The sequence below is a fragment of the Gallinula chloropus genome (assembly GCF_964237585.1).
Source record: "Gallinula chloropus genome assembly, chromosome: 1".
In the NCBI taxonomy this organism is placed as follows: Eukaryota; Metazoa; Chordata; class Aves; order Gruiformes; family Rallidae; genus Gallinula; species Gallinula chloropus.
In genome coordinates this window covers 113,379,963-113,400,905 of record NC_140085.1, presented here as the reverse complement: position 1 = coordinate 113,400,905, position 20,943 = coordinate 113,379,963, and the positions used below count along the sequence as shown (strand labels likewise).

The following is a 20,943-nucleotide window of genomic DNA, read 5'->3' as shown; positions in this document are numbered from 1 at the left end:
CATCTTATTATAAGTCCAGTGCCATTCTCGTCTCTACTGGGGGCTAGGTTTCACCACCCAGGCAAAGTGTCTTCCATTCTGCAAATAATTCCTCTATTTTCAGCAGAAATTCCTCAGCGAGGGGGCTCAGCATGTCTTCAGCAGTGGCAATAGCATGTTGTAAGCCCCTATCTATGACTGAGAACTTGTTAATATTATTTCCTGGGGAGGGAGCCTGACGAGTTTAAACAACATACTTTGTATGGTGCCAGCTGAAGACTTGGTGATTCAGGTGTAGACCCTGTCTTCTGCTCAGGACTTCTGAGCTAAGGAAAGCAATGTCATTATGGGACATGTGTGTTTCACCTGCTTCAGTACCATGGAAGTTTTGGGAGCATCAGCCTGAAGTTCAGCCTGTATATATGTGATTCCCAGAGTTGGGCTTCTGAAGGAATCTCTCCTTGGCTTAAGTAAGCCACGTCCTTTGCTGTTAGTTGTGTCTGCCAGGAGAGCAGTGAGGATGACCTTCTTCATCTATGCTGGCAACTGGAGAAGTCATACTGTGCTGGCTATTAATAGATCAGGTATCATCAGAAAGTTTAATGAGAACAAGGTGGTTTGGCACCTTGCTACTTTTTCAGCCACGAGCCGAATACCAGTGTGATTACCGCTGAAGGCTGACACTCAGAGAAAGTCCACTGCAACCCTGAGTTGGCTGTAAGTTTTCTTTTGCAGCCTACTGTAAAAGGGAGTGAAGTGTAGCAAGAAGGCTGAGAGGATCTGCTTTTGATTTGAAAGTCGGAGCAAAGAATGCTTTGAAATTATGTTCTTTCTGTCCCAAAAGTCTCTTGTCAGACTAGTGCTCTTCTAGGAAAATGTACTGGTGTCCCACAGCCCAGCCTAATATAGCATCACAGAATGGTTTGGGTCGGGAGGGATCTTAAAGATCATCTAGTTCCAACCCCCCTGCCATGGGCAGGGACACCTGTTGAAAGCCTCATCTAACCCAGCCTGGAACACTTCGAGGAAGGGGAAGTGTTTCGTTTTCCTGAAATATCACACACATGCTTAGGAAGTGACAGTACCAAAACCATAAAAATTATGGTGAGCATGCCTATAATGGTAAGGGTTGTCTTCAGTGTGCTTTGGGACCTTCAGAAGTGGAAAGCTGGTCTGTCTGTGCATTGTAATAAAGCTACTCATAGGTGTCATGGTCACATTCTATACCATTAATTTATTGCCAACTGTTGCGTGCCAAAAAAGCTCTCCATGCTGTGAAGAGCACAGGGGCTGGTACATTCCCCACCTCAAGGAACTGGGAGTTTAGAAAACGTCACTAAACGTTGAGCTACAAATGATGGCAGCATTGTATTGAACAAGGAAGGTAATTCCTGAGACCTTGCTGGGAAACATTGTCCAGCTGTGAAGCACAGATATAGGTGTCATTCTGAGTGCTGAATGCCTAGTGCTGCCTTAAAAATGGCCTGCTTAAGAATGATGGGGGTTTTATTACTTCCCCCATAAGGGATTTAAGGCTTTGAATCTTAAGATCAAAGGGAAAGGAAACTCCTTGGAATTGCATTTGTTAATCTCCAATCAATTTTAAAGAGGATCCTGACTTCTTTCCCCCCTCCCCCCTCTTTCCCTCTCTCTTCAGACCTCCAGCCAGACTGAACTGGAGAACTGGATCACGGCCATCCATTCAGCTTGTGCAACCGCGGTAGCAAGGCAGCACCACAAGGAGGACACCGTCAAGCTCCTGAAAACAGAGATCAAAAAGCTGGAGCAGAAGATTGATATGGATGAGAAGATGAAGAAAATGGGTGAAATGCAGCTCTCCTCAGTAACAGACTCCAAGAAGAAGAAGACCATACTGGATCAAGTAATCTCACTTGTGCAAAATAAGCCCCTAGCAAATATTTAAGGCCTTCTTCAGATTAGTGGTATCTCTGCCTGTGCACTGGCAGAGCTCCCCAGAGCAGGCAGGACGTGTTGGTAGGAGAGCTGTGCTGGCTGCCTTAGTTGCACCTTTCTCTGAACAATGTGCACTGAAGTACAGCACAGGTTGTCTTCTTCTGGCCTCCAAGCAAGGGGTTTGGCTAGCTGCTTGGAGGTTGTGCAAGGGCTTTAGGGGAGTAAAGAGGCTACTGGGCCACAGGAACAGGATGCCTTAGGGAAGAGCTGGTCATAGACTGAACAAATGCTGCTGGTGCTATTGTCTAAAGTGTGAAATAGGCTGGTTCTTCTGCTGGCAGATGGGATGAAGAAACCATCCCAGGTCTCTGCTTGTTGAAAGGGCCTGCCTTGACTTCATGACTGCAGCCCTGGCTGTCCCTTGGGACCGCTCCTTCAGACTTCAAGTGGACAGCGTAGTTGCGTATCAGAAGCAGAGCGCCTGGAGCAGATGTCTCTCCCGCTGCTGCCACGGCACCTTATTTTAGGAAACTAACATATGGCTCCTGCCTCATTAGTTTGTAGCTTTTACCACGGCTGCCAAACGCGCCTGTAATGCAAACCATAGGGAGCGGCTGGGGCCCTAATGCCCCAGGCTGAAGAGATTTTGTACCCCCTTGGAAGCCCGTGGGAAGGGGGGAGAGATGGGGGGAGACGCTTGCCTCTGTTGAAAGGGCTCTACTCAAAGGCTGTCAGTCACAGAGAGAGGGCAGAGCAGCCTCTCTTTATGTAACTTGAGTTTTTCTGAAAGCTTTGAAACTGTTTCCTATCAGCAATTTGAATTATTTAAATCAGTTCTTACGTAGGCTGATTATAGTGCTCTTCTGCTGCTAAGATTAATTATCCCCAGTGTACTTTTTCAAGTATGGCAAGCTCTGTTGATGCTTACAGCAATGCTGCTGCTGTGGCTGCTGATTTGGGGCGCTCTGTATGTGGCATTTGGTGAGGTTTGGTCTTCTTGTTTCTTGGATGCCCTCGATTCATGAAAGAAGGGTCTTAAGGGACTGCTTCGAAGAGAATCTTGGAATACAAAGAAAATTAAAACTGGAATTTTAATCCTATTAATTAACATTGTATCAAAGGAGCGGTTGTCCCAGGAGGCGGCTTCTGTCATGAACATACTAAAAATGTTGTTCTCCATCTAGTGAAAAGGTTTTTTCAGTATTTGTATCCTCCTTGGGAGGGTAGGGGGGAGCGGGAAAGAAGGGGAATCAAAGTTTCTTGAATGAGATCATTATTGGTGAAAGAGATGCAGGAGTGGGAACAGTTTTCTCAAGGTATTTACTGCTCTGTCCTTCCTCCTCTCCCCTTTTCTTCTTGTGTGTCTCACTCTTCAATCTTCACTGTACACAGATCTTCGTTTGGGAACAAAATCTTGAACAGTTCCAGATGGACCTATTTCGGTACCGCTGTTACTTGGCCAGTCTCCAAGGAGGGGAGCTCCCAAACCCTAAAAGGCTGCTTGCTTTTGCCAGCCGTCCAACGAAAGTTGCGATGGGCCGTCTTGGAATCTTTTCAGTCTCGTCTTTTCATGCACTGGTAAGTTTGAACAGAGGCCAGGGGTCACCTTTGCCAACCTGCAAATCACTTCATGTGTCCAATGCAAGGATCATGTCGACAAATAGCAGTCTGTGCCGGGGGGGTGAGCCCTTACCTCAGCCTGCAGAATAGTCTGCTTCCTGGAAGAGGTGTGCGTCCTGGTTACAGATCAAAAAGCAGGTGCTTGCAAGCCACAGCCTTGTGGAGGTGAACAGTGTTCCTCCTAAATGTGTGGGTTTGAATTTCCAGATCTGCTCTGTAGACATGCTGTCTATAAAAAGACCTTCCTCTTGCAAGAGGAGGCTCATCTCTAATGTCCATACATGGGTTTGATCCAAAAGTCCAGGGATGTCGGTGGGGGTCTTTCTGAGGTCCTCAGCATGTGTTGGCTTAGACCTTCCTGGGCATGGCTTGCTTTCTACCATATGGATGAATCTGCTGACCAATTAGTCTAATATCCCGTCTCTGGTGATCAGCACCTGATGCTCCACAAGGGAAGGGAAATGTTCTTCTTTGCTACTTGTGGCAAATCATGTTTAAAACAGTTGCTTAAATTTAAATAAGGTAACACCCCAGTTCTTAAAAATACAGGGAAATGTATTGCAAAGTGGTGTTTTTTTAATGAATTTAAATCAAGTTCCTGTAGTTTCAGCTTGGACTCCTGGAGCTTCACAGAAATAGCTGAGCTCCGCTGTTGTCTTGTAGATGTCAGCTGTACCCTTCAATTGAATCCGGAGCTGTAATTCAGTCAGGGGCGGTTTTATTCTTTTATATATGAAAAGATTAGCGTCATCATCCTGATAATTGCTGGTGGATTTATATATTATTTTTTTTTTAAGTGGCTGGCTGTAATTTGCATTTATGCTTATTTTTTTTTTTTGCATCTAGCAAAGCAGCGAGTGTTAGCCTGAAAAACAGTCTGCCTCTCCATGCTGGTGTCTCTTGAGAGCCAAGTGGAAAAAAATAAAAATGTTTTGAATATGTTGTGTTGGAAGAAACACGTGCTTTCTTCTTTTCCTTTAAGCAAAGTCTCGTGTCCTCCTTTGCCCTCAACTGCATGGAGATGGCGGGGCGAGTCTCAGAGACTCGGTGCTGCTTGGTGGTAGCATGGCATCCTTAGCTCTCTTGAAGATGTTCCTTGGTATGGTAGTCAGAGGATGTTCTGAGTCTCTCAGGTGCCTCTGCACAAATGTCCCAGGTACACCTAAGATGTGTCTCACAAGTCTGGGCTGTGGAAACGGAGACACTTGCAGTAGAGTTTCTCCTTTTCCTTGATTCCTCCACATTTCCCAAGGAGAATCACCATTACTCATACAGTGATGGTTCCCTGGGCACATAAGCCAGCCTTCTGCTCCTCCTGTCTTTGTACGGGTTTTTTGGTATCTGCTGCACCCAAACAACCAGTTTCTCAGCTCCGTAGCTTGGGGCATTGCTCAGCCATTTGGGTGTTCCCGCTGGGGTTGCCAAACGACAGTCACATTTGGCTAGTTTCAGCTGTGGGAATCCAGTACAAAGGTGTTCCAGGAAGCATACAGCCAAGTCGGCAGGGTGGGTCCGTCTGTCTGTCTAGCTTCGCCTTGCGCTCCCGTTCGTACCTGCCATCTCCTGCCACTCCCTTTTTTGCAGGAGAGGAGCTCCCAAGCTGTATCAGAGCACTTCACCTCTGACAAATGTCCCACGAATTTCTATCAGAGCTTCCTCATTTTGGAAAGGCTCCCCAAAAATTTGGTCTCCTCTTCTCACTCCACATGGGTGGCCACAGGCTATTTCTCAAGTACCCAAGCAGTTAACGATGCTGCTCTAATCAAGAGTCATTTCAGCTCCCATTTTTTCTTCCTCCATTTGGCTCACTCCTTCAAATGCTGCTGTCTTAAAGAAGTGCGGGTTTTAAATGCCCTGACCCATTTGCAAGCTTTTATCTTGCCTTGTAACAGTTATGAGTCAGTTCCAGGATGCCCAGGGTGCTTCCACAGGAAATAGCAAAGGGGAAGACTGGGTCTTTCGGAAGCAGCAGATAAGTATGGAAATCTCAGGTTTTGTGTGTCCTTGGAAACCTTCTTAAAGAACAAAAAACCACCCTAAAAAACACCCCAACCCTTCACTGGTGATGAGGTTTTGCTCTGTGATAATTAAGCTACTTCAAACCATCTCAGATTAAATGCCCCAAGAGTGGGAGGAGGAGCATTGTCCCTTTTAAATTTTTGATGTTTCATGTTGGAAGAAGCAAGTTAAATTGCGATGAGAAGGAAGTAGCCTGGCAGCATCACCATTGTCCCTGTTGTGAGTACACATTGTTGCCATAGTATTTGCCTTTTTTTTTTTTTGTTAAATTTTATTTTAAACCAGATTCCACTGTTTGTTAGATTATGTAAGTTGTGGTGCAGTGGGAAGCTGCAACCTTTGATTTTCAAACCATGTGGCGTTGACAGGTGGCGGCTCGCACGGGGGAGTCCGGCGTGAGGAGAAGGACGCAGGCCATGTCCAGATCTGCCAGTAAACGGAGAAGCAGGTTTTCTTCTCTCTGGGGGCTGGATACTACCTCGAAGAAAAAGCAAGGGAGGCCAAGCATTAACCAGGTAAGTGTGTGGATGTTTGTGATGCTGGTAGTCTCAAGGCTTATTTGCAGGTGTGCAGAATGCAAAAAGCCACTCGCATCAAGCATCCAACCTTAAACTTGCCTGTTTAAGCTTACATGGCGGATAGTCACGGCATTCCACATCCTCTTCAAAAATCAGGGACTGTAATAACAGGTAAGTAAGTGTACAGCAGCTCCCATTCAAACCAGGTTTGGAGTTAGCACCTTTTTTGGCTGAATTGGTTGCATTTCTACTGTTGTTGCATTTCTGACGCTTCCCCTTTTGCTGGAGGCACTTTCCCTAAACAAAACAGATACAACTTGGGAAGGAAAAGAAAAAGTGCAGACTTTTTTGTTTCTTTACATTAAAATGATGAGTTTGTAGAATACTTTAAATTTATCTGAGTTTGGAGAAAACATCCAAAAGTAACAAACAGCTTTGCATTGAGGAGGGACAGTCCCTGTTTTGCAGCAGGTTTTTAAAAAAGTAAAAGCTTAAATGTTCCCACTCAGTCACTGTTCGGATCCTTCTCTAGAAAACGTGTTTAAGTGTGGTAGGAAGGTGCTTCCCTGTTATTCTTTCCAAACATCCCTAATTATAGCTTTCAGTTTTTTGAGAGTCATACCTCATCTAATTGCAGGAAACGTAGGCTTTGCTTTTCTTTCTCTTCTTTCACTTTTTGAGGGGAGAAAGGCTTGGGACACGTGTTGTTCTATGCCCTGTGATTTCGTCTTCCTTCTGTTACAGCAGCAGTGGGTGTTTGTTTTGTTTAGCAGAGGATGAATGCCTCAAAATTGTTTAGCTTGTTTTTAGTGAGACATTAAAAGTTCACCTAATATTTAGTGGCTGAGCAAAAGCTCAGGCTTTTGCTGGGAAGCAACAGATGCCTTTGTGAGCACATTCCAATTCTTCGCACTGGTGCTGCAACATCCCAGGTGCTTTGTGCTTAGTTTCCCCAAATCAAGCATAATCCCTTGTCCTGAGTTAGGATCCTGCTCATGCTGTGTTTTCACACCTGTTTTGGGTTCCCCCCCCGCCCCGAACTTACCTCTTTTTTTTTGCCTTTCTGTGAGGATAAATGCATTCCTCATGCTTCCTCCCCTCCACCCTTGCCCCTGCCCCCCCTCCTTCCTCAATAAGCATGGGCATGAAAAGGGATTTTGTCCCAGGTTAAAGAAAAGTCATACTGGAGAGAGTCAAAGAAAAAGTAAAGTTTTGAGGAAGTAGCAGGACGTCTGAATGCAGTGGCTGAACACATTTCCCTGCTGGTGTGCAGTAGCCTGCAAGGCATTGCCAGGCTAAAGCAGTGAAGTGTAAATCCCATGATGGAGGAGACCTTCTCCCACCCTATATAGTCCCTGCTTCGTTTTAGGTACAGAGTAGTTAACGACCAAACCCAGCAACTTGACCATAAACCCGTGCTGATGTGGAGACATAAAACTTAACTTTTTCAGTTTCAGTTTTAAGTTTCTGCTGCAGTAAGAGCCCTGTTTGCCTGTCTGATGCAGTCCTGTGCTGCCTTGGGGTGGATCCTATAAATATTCCCATTCTGTCGTTCCTCCTGGCCGCAGTCCTGTTGATTTTGGCTCTCTGGCTCGTGCTGGGTTACCAGCTCCTATTTCATTAGACAAGGGATATGCTGCCTTGCGGTGCTTGAACATTTGCTAAGTATGTTTTGGAAGTGGGTTTATTACAAAGCCATCCAGAACTGGAGCACTTCTGGTTTCTCAGCCTTAGCTGAGGTGCAGGTGGGGAAACTGAGCACAAAGGCAGGTAAAATTTGTACAAGTAACGCAGTGACAGACCACTAAGCTGAACTGGCCTCTAATCTTTCAACATAGTGCCCCATCACCAGCTTGTCCTTCACCCCTGTCCCCCCTTCCCTTTTAACAAGCTGATATTTTCCTTTTCTGTGTTTTGAGGTGAATGTTTATATTTTTTAGATTGATTTCCATGCTACATGTCAGATACCCTGTTCTCCTCTTAGCCCATGCCACTGGACTGTGTGGAGGCTCATTCAAGTTTTAAAGCAGAGTTGCTCTGTTGTTCCTCAGGTGTTTGGTGAAGGAGTTGATTCAGTAAAGAAATCTCTTGAAGGAATCTTTGATGATACGGTCCCGGATGGCAAGGTAAAACACCAGCTCCCCAGCTGCCTCCTTCCCTATTTGCAGCCAGCCTAAATGCCGTGCTGGCTCTGGGACACGAGAGGAGACGCGGAGTTTCTGGGTGGGGAGGAGGTTGAGCTGCTTGCCCATGGTGAAAAGGGCTCATTGCCCATGGCATCCCAAGTGCAGCATGGAGGTGCCAGACCCAGCAGGGTATTTATTAGCACAGCAGTCGAGGGAAATGCCTGCCCACAGCAGGACCTGGATGCCACTGGTTCTGGAAAATGGCTCCTTGTGACAGAATTTCACCATTTATGCAATTATTGGCGCAATTATGAAGTGTGAGGCTTTCTCTGTTCTGTTCTCAGGCGCCTCTGAACTTTGTGTCTGCAGCCACAATTACAGCCAGTTTTCCTTTCCCCAGAGCAAGTGAGCTATAAACCAGCATTGAGAGAGTGCTGAGAGGCACATCCTTCATATAGTGAATGCAGGTCTAGCTGTGTGAGCCTGCTTGCAGCCAATAGGAATTGTGCTGCTCCGTCCCTTCCTGGGGATTTACAGCTTGGAGAGCAGTTTGGATGTGCAGTAAAGACAGTAAATTAAAAGTGAATGCTAAGATTAGCGATTTTGCCTTTTCTCTGTATAGGAACTGTAGTATCTACAATAGTTTTCTTGGCCTTGGACTGATTTACCCAGAAATACAGTGCATCTAAGGTTTAATTTTATTTATCTCTTTATCAGTATTATTTTTTGTTGCATTCCTAGCATTCCCAGTAGCTGTAGGGTGAAATCCCAGGATAAGTGCATTGCACCAGTGTAACTTTGTGGGTGGCATGGGAAGGCACACTTGACACTGCTCAGGTAAAACAGCAAAGTTTTCCTGTCCAGACAAGCCTTCATTCTATGCTGATGAATAATCTGTCTTCTCTGCAAGAGGGCTGTTTTGATATAGCATAGAATGTTGCTTACACTTGTTATTGGGAAGGAGGAGAGCCTATTTGGCTGGTAGAGTTGTAATGAATTTTATCTCTTTAGAGGGAAAAAGAAGTGGCATTGAGCAGTGTCCATCAGCACAACCCCGACTGTGATATTTGGGTTCATGAGTATTTCACGCCGTCTTGGTTCTGCCTGCCGAACAACCAGCCTGCTCTGACAGTCATCCGTCCCGGGGACACCTCACGAGATGTGCTGGAAATGATTTGCAAGGTAAAGGCTGAGAGCGTGCCCTGGAAAGGGGTGAAACATCTGCAACCCCAAACCCTTTCGGTGGAGCCTTATAGTGAGCTTCTCATACACCTGTGCTCAGGCTGCACTGTCTTGGGTGATCAGTTGAATGTCAGATGAGAAACTTGAATACACCGACTTGTTTCATGCTACCACACAGGAACAATTCCTACGACTGGAGCTAAACTGGGCGTGGGTGTAGGAAGAGGAAGGCATACCAGGTTTTGCCTTTCCTACTCCAGCTGCTGTCCGTGACCCTCTGATGTGCCTTAACACCCTGACTCTGCCTGCGCTGCCACCTCTCACGTACCCACCCACCCACTCCCCCTCCATCAGAGGCCAAGCCGCGTGCAGGACCCTTCTCCTCTCCCTCTCTGCCCCCCAGCATCCCAGTCCCTGGCCCCTGACGTGCTTCCTTTTGCTATCTGTCCCCACAACATGGTAGTGCTGCCACCCCATCCTCACCCACCTACCCCCAGTGTCGTCCATCCCCTCCCCTCTTCCTCTACCAAGCCCTTGTCCCATGGCTCATTCCCTCCTCCGTCAGACAAACAGGGTGATTTCACTCTTTCCCAGGTGCCAGGCTGTCCTGTTTCCAGGTGCTGTTCCTCCTTCCTGCTTCCTCCTGCTTCCTTCCCTCTGGCTGGCACGGGGGAGGAATGCACGGGGAAAACATCAGCGCCAGGAGTAGGAGAAGGTGCCTGTGTTTGCCGTCTGCATTGCGGAGTCGGACTCGCCTCGTGTAGGTGGCAAGAGAGTGGAAAGCTTTTATCTGCATTTCGGGGGTGGTGGAAGAAAAACCACCTGGATTTCTTTGCAAGATGAAGTATCAGAGTCGTTTGGCCATTAAAACAAGTTACATCTCAGCAGAGAAGTTGGAAGCTTTGACAAATTAAATACAAGCTTTCAGTTCTGGCAGCTACATAATGTATGTTTTCTGCTTTGCCGCCTGGCTGCAAGCTAGACCCAACTGGTGTCATGTGCCCCTCTGAAAGGCGAGTCCTCCTTTTGTACAACAACAGCAGCAGCAAAAGGAAAGAAAACACCTACAGCTATTGAGAGCTTAACTTTGGGGACTTCTAGAACATGTTGCACGTGCTTCCAAAGAGAGGGGAGGCGAGAGAAAGGCGTTTGTTTGTGATAGCTGCACCGCGTGCTCATCTCTCTCTGCCAGGTGCACTGTGAGAGTGCTGCAGCTTGTGAAAGCTCTTCATTGTGTTCAGGAAGACATGACATTTTTGGGGAGGGCCATAATAGAGAAGCTGGATGACACATTATTAGTAATGATTTATTTTTAGGGTTTATATTCTCCTTTGGGTAAGGGTGATTAACTCAGTGGGCCAGATCCTTAGCTGGAGTACGCTGGTGTAGCTCTACTGTTTTCAGTAGGTGCCTGCTGAGAATCTGGTCTCTCACTGAGTATTTGATCATTGTGGGTGGTAGTGTATAAGGAGAAGGGGAGGTGGGTGAGTGTTTGTTTTTTTTGAAGAGCTACTATCTGTTTCTTTCCTTTCTCTAAGAGTTTTCAGTCTAGAAAACACTGATGGATGCCTTCTTTCCTGTAGCATTTAATAATCAATCTCTTTCTTCTGTCTCTTGCATTCAGCTCATTTTTCCCCTTTTACTATCTGATCCACATCATTTCACATCAGTTTGCCATCTGCCATCTGAGAACCAGTCAAGTCCTGGTATAGTAAACATTTCAAGATCTACATTTCATATAAACCTCTTGGTGTTTGTGGATGTGGTTAAATCTATCTGTGCTATTAAAATGATCTTGATTATTCTGTTGGAGAACATTAAGTGCAGTTGTAGAAAACGTGTCCTTATGCTAACGTTCGTTGCTGCTTGTCGTTATACAGTGAGTTAGGTTTTAGAGGCTGCTTTGTGACACTTTTATGATTCAAGGTTGGGGGGAGGAGAGTTTAAAGCATATTTTAAAGTGGTTTGTCAAAGATTTCTCCTAAGATTTAACTAATAACTTCACTTGGAAAGGTGGGAAAGTGAGTTTATATGCATTAAATTGTTTCCTATGGATAATAGTGATGAGTGTGAACATGTGTATAAGCATTGCTAACATTTGTGTAATGCTATGTCTAAAAATTGAGTATAAAACACATACGGTCTATATAGATTTAGGCAGAGCCAGTATGGAGAGAATAACACTGAAATTCAAGCACAGATGACTTGATGGCATTTAGCCTTTTGACTGAACTGGTTAAAAAGTGAGAAGCAGCACAGGTTCTGTTCTCTCCTGATTCGCATTTTTCGAGTAGACCCGCATGAGGGCCAAGAAGCAGATTCCCCCAAGGTCTCTGAGTCTGTGCACAAAGTCTCTGAGAAGTTAGGTAAGCCTGATGCTCTTCAGTCTTGCTTTAATTCTGAGCTGGTGTTTTTCTACTGAAAAAGCTTGGAAGGCACAAATGCAAAGCAGGAGTAACACGGTGGGATGGCTAGTGTGTTTCTGTGATGCTGTCATTTCAGTGCTAACACAAGTGCCCCCTCCACCAACCTGAAAGAACATGTCTTTTCTTGTACCTCCCGGTCCTCTGCCAGGGTGGGCGGCACCCAGCAGGAAGGTCAAGCCCAACTGTCTCGGCTGTGTCCCACAACAGGCAGAAGGGTTCTCTGGAAGTGCCTGTCTCTTGCTTTAGCTAGAAGAGAACCAGAACAACCGAATGGTTTGCGTTGTGTGCTGTGACCATGTTACACCATGTGGAGCCTGTTGAATCAGATCACGCCCCAGACTGTAAATTCTTCTTCAAGAGCACACTGGTTAAGCTGTTGGGTTGTGCTCTAAATTGGGTTAGCTTGCTTAATTTAGTCCAGACGTAGCCAGAGTTATTAGGAGAGAAATAAATAAGCCGAGAAGCTTATTTGGACTCCTAAAAGGTATTTTGGGTGGTCTCAAAAGGATATTAATATCGTTAAAGCTGCACTGTTTCTGCTCCCACCTCTGGCATATGGATGCAGCTAGACCAGCAGCAACAACAAAAAAAATCAGGTTAATGGCATGGCTTTCAGAGCAGACTGGCTGTCTCCTCTTAAGGGGCATTTTCCTTTCACTTCAGTAGCAAATTATGCCCCTATTTGAAACTGAATGTGAAATTTTGAGGTAGACAAAGCTTTGCTGCAGCTCCACAAATGTTAATTAACTGAACAGTGTGGCTCCTGCGCTGCACCATCCCAGCTGTAACGGTGATGGCTCCCATTGTCTGACTTGGGTGGGATCGCAGTGTAGTGGAGGAATGGCATCCGCCCCTGCTGGTGGTGGTTCTTGAAAGAAATGAGCAGCTCAAGGTACACGTGAGTGTTATCCAGTGACCTCTGCTGTGCTGTGGTGTAGCTCAGGGCTTCAGTGTGGCACTGGTCATCTTGCGTCTGGCTCCCTCCCACTCCCCAAAATGGCCAGTGTGCAGAGTTCTCTCCTAAGGAAATCTCCCTGCAAAGACTGGTGTGAGAACAGATGTGCCAGCGGCCATCTCCGTGCCGATGCAGTGCCTGTATCAAAGCCGGCAGAAGCCCTGTCATTGACCATGGGGATGGTGGATCACACTGTGGCCTGCAGGGAGGGTGGCTCTTCTGAGATGCTATCGGGGTGCAGGCTGCAGAGTGGGTTGCAGGCAGGCGTGAGCTGGCAGCTGTGTAGCTGAGGGGTGTTGGGGTGCCCCCAGCCCTGCGGAGACCCTAGGGTGACTGGGCATGGGCTAAGGCAGCTCCTGGCCAGCACCCAACGTCCGGAGGCCTCAAACAGGGTAAATCCATATTCCTCTTTGACAGGCTGGTATTTCTGCTGGCCTGGGGCTGGCTGGAGCGGGTCCCCGTGGGTCTCCTCTGCAAGAGGAGGATGTTCAGAGTCGCTGTAGGAAGGCACACGGATACCCAGCTGCAGATGGGGGCTGTCTCCCAGCCCAGGGCTGCAGTTGATGACAGGGAGCTTGTCAGCATAGGTCTGGCCGACTGGTGTTTGCGCAGCAGCTGTGCCCAGTGCTGCACGAAATGCAGGACCCGTACGGGAGCTTTGGCTTTGCTGTAAATGGCTCAAGCATTTTCTAGACTTTCAGAGAGACTTATCATGGGCTTTTCCCTCCAGACATGGGGTGTGCAGTCTGTGGGTTTATGTCTCCTCTGTGTGTTTGTGTTTAATTAGTGTAGAAGGCACTCTTTAGTTTGTGTCTAGGGATAGTAAACTAATCTGACCAGAAACTAATCTAGGACTCTTATGTATCATTTCAGAACAATTAAAACCAATTTTGCTTCCCTTTTAATTTCTGGGGTTGTTTGTATGTGTGCAAGGGGAAAAAAAAAGTGGAAACAGTCAGTAACCAATGAGCAATGCATGCAGAATGCTTATCAAAAAAGAAAAAGGGGGCAGAAGGTGAGGGTCTGCTGCATTCAGCTCTTTTTACTTCGGCCTTTGAAAGAGTTTGCATTCCATATTTAATTAACTAAGTATTTGTTGGGATTACGGAGGTTATCCCATTCCAGATACTCGGTTTCATGTGCAGATAATTTGGTCTTTGAATGAATATTTGAATGTAGCGCTGTGGAGAGTGCAGCAGTAGATATTTTATTTGTCTTTGTTTTCCTTCTTACTGGCAGCTTTTTTTTTTTTTTTTATTCATGGGCTGATCTAGACTCTGAAAAACATTCAGTGTTCTCTGAGCATTTCCTGAAGGGTTTGCTAGGTCAGCGTGTGATCTTTTCCACAGGTCACTTGGTGTACATTACTCATCATCTGTGCTGTGTGATCTGTCAGCTGAGTCCCGGTGTATCATCGTCTTGGCTTGATTTGGATAAGCAAGGCTTTAAAAAACAGGCAATAACCACATTCTTGCATGAATTTTCAGATGAGCCATTGTTTTTTTAGTACAACCTGGGAAACTTTGGTAATTTGCTTGTATAAAATGAAAAGGCCAATGTATAAAAGCATATAATAATGGGATTTCAGAAGTGACAGTGAGGAGAATTTACCTCCTGTATTTGTGAATCACGTTGGGGTTTATCATGAGCTTTAGTCAACAGTTTACGAACTTTGAAAGTAACTTCTGAATGACAACCTTTGTGTTTATCATAATTCTAATGTGTTTTGATTACACACTGCATTAAACTCTGCTTAAATCAGGCTTATTAATCATGCTGAGAAAAGGTCGTTAACATCTCCCAGACCAGATGCCGTATCCTCAGCTAATTATAACTAATTCATTAAAATGGTGTGACCTGTTTCCACTGGGATGTAATCCAGTATGCAACTCTTGACTTCTGTAGCCTTATAAAGCCAGTGAATCTTGAGCTGGTTGGAATTTAGAGGACATACAGATTTTTATTATTTATTTGTTTTTAATTTATTTAACCTTACTTGAAGCTTACCACATCATACTTACTCACTAATTGGTGAGGATGCTAAAAAAAAAACCAACAACGCAAAACAAACTGATGAAACTTTCCTGTTAGCAAAACATTTCCTCCCTGTGATTTTAGATGCCCTTTGTATACAAAGGTGTGCTCTGAGTCGTCTGCTGCAACAGTGTTTGCTTATTCCTGCAGTAGCATGGCATGGAGCAGAACTGCCAGATAAGCAGAACCGAAGAGGCTGCTTAGAGAACCAGTGCTGCCCTTGATGTCTCGTCCCTGGTTAAAAAAGGGAGTTGGGAAAAAGGCTGTGGAAAGGGAGGAGGTCTGGGTTAGGAGATGACGGGTCTCTCGTGCAAGGTGGTTCCGGGGCATTTTTCCTTCGATGAGTGTCAGGCCGTTCTCGAGGTGCAGATGATGGGAGCCATTGTTTTTCTCTTCTAAAGCCTCCTCTCTGTTTCTTGCAGACACACCAGCTGGATCACTTTGCTCACTACCTGCGTCTTAAATTCCTGATTGAAAACCAGATTCAGTTTTACGTGCCAAAGCCAGAAGAGGATATCTATGAACTGGTAATGCTACCTACTGAGCAAAATTAAATGACACTTGGTAGGACACTATTAATTAGGGTTTATCTGACACTTGTAATATGCAGAGCTCTGCTTTTTAACCTGCAGTTATAGTGCTTTGCAGACCATAGCAAATTGGCCCTCAGTAATCTCTCCAAACATTTCATCTTGAGGAGACACTCTGTGTTTAGCCTCTATTTGTGCATGTGTATGTCTGTGTGGAGGGGAGAGAGGAGGAACAGCCACAGGTAATGTGTGAAAGTCACTGTAACATACCTTTAAATTTAACTGCTCTCAGGGTTGACTTTTCCCGTTGTTCATGCTGTCCTTGATGGTTTGAAGGACATTGTGTTGAGGCCTGAGTATTTCTTATTTAGAAGGATCACTTTGCTTTGGTTTTTAAAGAAGGGGGAAATGCAAAAGCAGTTGGGGTTTTTTGTGTTTGTTTTTTTGTGGGGTTTTTTTTTGAATTGATTGGTTTTTTTTTCCTAAATGGGAAGGTAAATATTGGGGTTAAAAAGCTCTGGAGTTACATGTGAGAATATACTTTACTAATTGCTTCAGTTGGATGTTTTCGAATCACTCATCTCAAAAGCAGACTTCAAAGGAATTTTGAAATGAGAGATTAAAAAAAAGACCAAACAGAATTAGTGTCATGCTTCAACTCTATGATTTTACACATGCATGCTGTAAAGCTTTACAAAGTCTTTTGCACTGGTGGCTGTTTCATTTATAAAAAGTAAAACTTTGCCAGTTATGGAGGCTTCTGCTCATTTAGTAAAGAAGTTCTGGGATTTGCCATTAACACTGTCAAAAAAAAAATAAAGTGAGAAGGTGCTAGTGGGGTACTGAGACAGGGAATTGAAATATAGCTGGGAAAAATTAAAACTCAAAGGAGACATATTTTAGCTTTCATTGCCTGGAAGGACTTTGGTGACTTGTCTTCAGAGGATGTAGGATTGACATAGTCATCATTTATTGTTTCTTTGGGAAAAATGAAATTAAACCAAAACTCTGCAGTCTATGTAGCTGCTGAGAGATTATAACCTAGGTAGGTGCTGCAGGGTTGTATCTAAAGTAACATCAAAACAACGTGTGTGTGACTGTGTAATGAGAAAATTTGAGTTACTCTATTTGTGTGTTCAATTGAGTGGTTATGGTGCAGTGTGATAAAACTAATGCCTCTATTTTTTCAGTCTCCAGAATAGCTGTTTATAATAGTATCTAATGTTGATGTCAACTTGCTAGAGGTATCTTCCATCTACTAAAATGCTTTTACAGACAAACATTGCTGCAGAAAATACGAACATAATTTCTTGGGATGATGCTCCTTTTTCTTGCAGCATATATTAGACATATTTAAGTAGAACATGGAGAAAAATTATCCATGCTCCATTCCTCTGCAAAGCATTAATGGTGCTGCTCTGTGCTCTGACAGAGTCTTTCAAAAATTCCCGAGTTCAGTTTATTATATGTTAAAAATGTTACTAGGGGCCCAGGGGGGAGTATTTAGCATTAGGTGCTGTACCAGGCAGTTATGCTTTCAAGCACCTTTTATTGTAAACTAAATGTTGGAGTGTTTTGGATGAAGCTTCATGTGCCAGGCTTTTTGCTTTGGGTAAGATAGCACCTTTTTTTTGTACAAAAAGATCAGAGGCCTCCCTGAAAATTTGCAGGTAGCACGAGGCAGGGATGATGGCATTGGGGATGCTGGAAAAGGTAGCCCTGGGAAAGGGTGCTGGGGCAAGACCAAAAGTGGTAGAGGAAAACAGGACAAGGGGGGTAAAATATTGAAATAATGATAGTAACAGTAACAGAAACAATAAAAATAGAAACATGATTCTATTTGGATTAGATTGGCTCAAAAGGACACTGCTGCTGCTGTCAGGAAGAAATCCTGTCCCTGGGCACTCCCTGGTGCCTAGCAAACCTCCTGGGGTGCTCCTGGTACTGCCATCAAACCGCTCTGTGCAGTGCCCCAGGCCCTGTGCCAGGTCCCAACATGCAGTGCCCAGGATGCCGGCAGCTTGACAGCACAGACCACCGCAGCCCAGACGTGCTGCCTGCCTTTGTGGTGTCGGGGACAGCAGGTCCACGGGGCACTGAAGTGTAAGCAACACCTCAGGGCCGCTGTCGGGCTGGCTGTGTGGTTTGGGCAGCTCAGGTGCAGTCTGTCCATCCCACATATCTGCCTCCTGTTCAGTAGAGCTTCTCGCCTGGAAAGGCTGTTCGGGACGCAGGCAGCGCGCGGCTCCCGTATCCCTGCGAGAGCACATCAGCCTCGCTTCTCGTCCTGCACGTTCAGTTTGGACAACTGCAGGGATTGGACTCGAGTTTTCTTGGGAAAATATGATCTTCTCTCCTTCTTTTCTTTCTCCTCTTTTTAAAACCCTTGCTGAAATCTAGCTGAGATTTCTCCAAATGTCATTTGACTCTTTTTCAGGTTCTGGATAATATGTTCCTGTAGCTAAAAACTGCTTTTTATAAATACTGCTAGCATGGCATCCTTACATACCTGTACCTTTTATTTTGCTACACAGGATCATTTAAATGGGCACATAACTTTTCTGTGATACCTAATATTTCCAACTAAACAGGTATGTAAGTGCCAATACGAGCAGGAGACAGAACTATATTTTTATTAAAGAAACCCTTTACTAATGCATTACTCTTCTTTTAAAGAAACAGTTTAAATACTCCAGTCCAAACACTAAGATGACATTTAGTTTCAAAATGTTAATTATCCTGAATCCCCTTTTTTCCATGCTCATGCCAGCATGTAAACAGCAGGACTATTTACCCACAGGCTCTCACTCACCTGTGGGGATGTTTTTTCCAAAGACAAAAGGATGGTTTTTCACTTAAGTGCTAGACTGTGTTATGGAAAAATCAGCTTCCAACCTCGTCTGAGACAGACCTTTCCAGAGCATGGGGACTGTGTCAAGCAATAAGTCAGGGCTGACTCCCAGAGATGTCAGCTCAGAGCTTCTAAATACCTGGTCTGGGTGACTTTGTCTGGAAAAGTGGGATTTCCCTGCCTTGGTGGGGTGACAGGCCCTTTGTTTGGACCTTGGGGGGAAGGACCCAGCTGCAAAAACAATCCACACAAGACAGGAGACCGTGATTTAAAAGCAGAAAACGTGTGAGCTGCACCAGAGGGGTGTAGCCCCGCTGAGGTGTTGCTTGGCTCCAGAAATGCAGAGTGAGTGAGCTGCACCAGCCTGTGAAGGCTTCTGGGTTATTACCTAGGTGTGAATTTGTGCCGGTCTCCCAGGAAGGATGTTAATGACCATTTCAAAGACTTGGGGGGGCCTTTCTCGGTACAAATAAACACAAATGTGTTAAAAAGGAGATTTCATGCTAAGAAAGTGCTGTGCATCAAACCTGATAGTCTTCTACCAGCCGAGAAATGTATTTGGGAAACAAAATCCCTCCTTGTGGTTTTAATGCTGTCGAATGATCGAATTCCTGCAATGCCTTAATCAATACGATATAAAAAGGTTAAATGATGACTACCCATAAAATATGAAAACAGGAATGAAAGTGCTTTTTCTTGTGCACTCAACATGGTATTGACCTAGTGGAATAGATATATCCTTGCTTTTGTGTTGCCAGTAGTAAAACACTTCTGCCTCCCCTTTGACTATGTTCTGACAGTAAAGCACAGTGACACTACTAATGCATCTCACACGTGCAGAGAAAAACTGTTTGATGAATAATAACCATGGGCCATTTCTTCCACCTGTAATAAAATAAATGAAAAATCAGCTCAAAATTATTACATTTGATGTATCCTCCCACAGTAACATATTTTTGTGTTTGTTTTTTTTTCTATTCAGCTGTACAAAGAAATAGAAATCTGTCAGAAGATTACACATCACATTCAAATAGAGAAGTCTGATGCATCATCTGATATTTATGGTGAGTTTCTCTCCTTGATTTGTTTTTGCTTTCCTACCAAGTCAGTTTTAGTGTGTGCAGGTTCTTGCTTGCGAGTCACTGAGATACCTGAAAGGCCTGTTGAACACAGTCTGGAAAACACATCTGATTCCTGTGCCATCCACAGAAAGCTTGCTCCCCTGCCCTGAAGCAGCACGGTTTTATTTGTAGTGCACCAAGCGCTGCGTTTCCTGCTGCTTGAGCTTGTAGGATGTGCAGCTCTTTGATGAGAGCTACAGTGGCAGAAAGGACAAATGTTTTCTTGTTCTTGTATTTTCTCAAAACACCACCTACAGAGGTTGTGCAACTGAGCGCCGGTGGAAAACAGCATCCTTTGCCAGTTGTAATGTCTTACTTGAATGTCAGCATCGTGGCATTCATGGGGGCCCTGCAGTGGGTCCTGGGAGAGGGCTGCCACTGTGGCTCGCCGCTGCTAGCAAGTTCTCCCACTCCTCACCCCCTTCCACCAAGCGTGATGGCCAGGATGCAGCCAGCAGCCCCTCCGTGGTGGGAGGCATCTTGAGGTCTGTGGCCAGGCAGATGTCCAGGAGAGGCTGCTTGGCCCTTCTCCTCGCCTGTGGTGGGCACACAAGGTGGGTCCCTGTCTGGCCCTGATGTTCCTGAAGCTGGAGGAGCCTGGCCCCAGTGAATGCCCAGCCCTCGAGGATGCTCCGAGGACTCCTGGAGCCAGACTCTGACTCGTCATACAGATCTGTGTATAAACATAAACCAGGAGAAGTCCTCCCTGTGTAATTTCAGCAAAATCCCTAATCTTTACCCAGGGGTGGTCATATTTCTTGGCTTTCAAGTATTTGAAGTTACAGACCTCCGGCCGGGTGAGTTTGCCCTTTGGTCCAGCAGTTGCAGCTCTGTAGTGTATTTTAAAGTTACTTGTGCAACCTACACTGCGGGAAGCCAATCTTCATCTTTTTTACTGTTTATCTAAATATTCTGATTTAATGACTAGAATAATTCTGAATCCCCAAACTGCTTAATACACAGCTGCAGGCCATGGTGAATATTGAGCTCTGCAATGAAGTGGTGGTACTGACTGCAATTGGAATATGGAATGCCAAAGAGAGAGGTATTAACCAGCACAGCAACGGCCCTGGGTTCGATAATTATGCCATGCCTGAAAGCACAGCAAGAGTTAGGGGCATCATGGTGTTTCCTGTTTATTCCTTTTTCTTCTCTCTTTTTTTTTTTAAATGGTAGATGGGAAGGACTGGGAAATGCCTTGTCATGTCCTGTGAAATGAGATCAGCTGCATGAGGCAGAATGTAGCAGTTCAGGGGCTCTGACCCTGCAGGGAGTGAATGCTAAGTGCACCCCAAAAAAAAGCTGGCTCTCAGTGAAAGAAAATGGCAAAACCTACTTGGATTTTAAATGGCAGCAGAAGTCCTGAAGTCTGCATGTGTCTCATAGGAGCAGTCCCGTGTGTTCACTTGGTGGCAAGTGTGCGCTGAAAGAAGTGTGTGCACAGGCGAGCTGGGGTGAAGCACTGATCCTGTCTCCGTGCTGACATAGGCGAGGTTTCCTCCTGAGATCCTTTCCCATCCTGTACATTGAAGTTTTTAGGCTCTTTACAGAATTAGCATTGCCAATACGTACTTTCCAGTCCCCAGAGAAAGCGACAGCACATCCACCAGCTACGGCAGCACGAGGATCAGAGCTTTAAAGTTTTGGTGTGGAATCTTTGCAGCAGGG

The 20,943-nt window shown here is 45.3% G+C and overlaps 1 protein-coding gene across 3 annotated transcripts in view; it reads left to right on the top strand.

The window, feature by feature from the left end:
- Positions 1–20,943, top strand: part of TIAM1 (TIAM Rac1 associated GEF 1) — a gene marked incomplete at both ends in the record, with an annotated part of 83,939 nt that overhangs the window by 21,912 nt on the left and 41,084 nt on the right. For 2 of the 3 annotated variants that reach the window (XM_084272003.1, XM_084272002.1), the window contains 7 exons: positions 1,637–1,861; positions 3,286–3,471; positions 5,901–6,047; positions 8,102–8,176; positions 9,188–9,358; positions 15,196–15,300; positions 19,137–19,218. In XM_084272003.1, coding sequence (XP_084128129.1) covers positions 1,637–1,861; positions 3,286–3,471; positions 5,901–6,047; positions 8,102–8,176; positions 9,188–9,358; positions 15,196–15,300; positions 19,137–19,218 — 991 coding nt within the window. The remainder of the gene's footprint in view (positions 1–1,636; positions 1,862–3,285; positions 3,472–5,900; positions 6,048–8,101; positions 8,177–9,187; positions 9,359–15,195; positions 15,301–19,136; positions 19,219–20,943) is intronic. The other variant, XM_084272004.1, reaches the window with a different exon arrangement.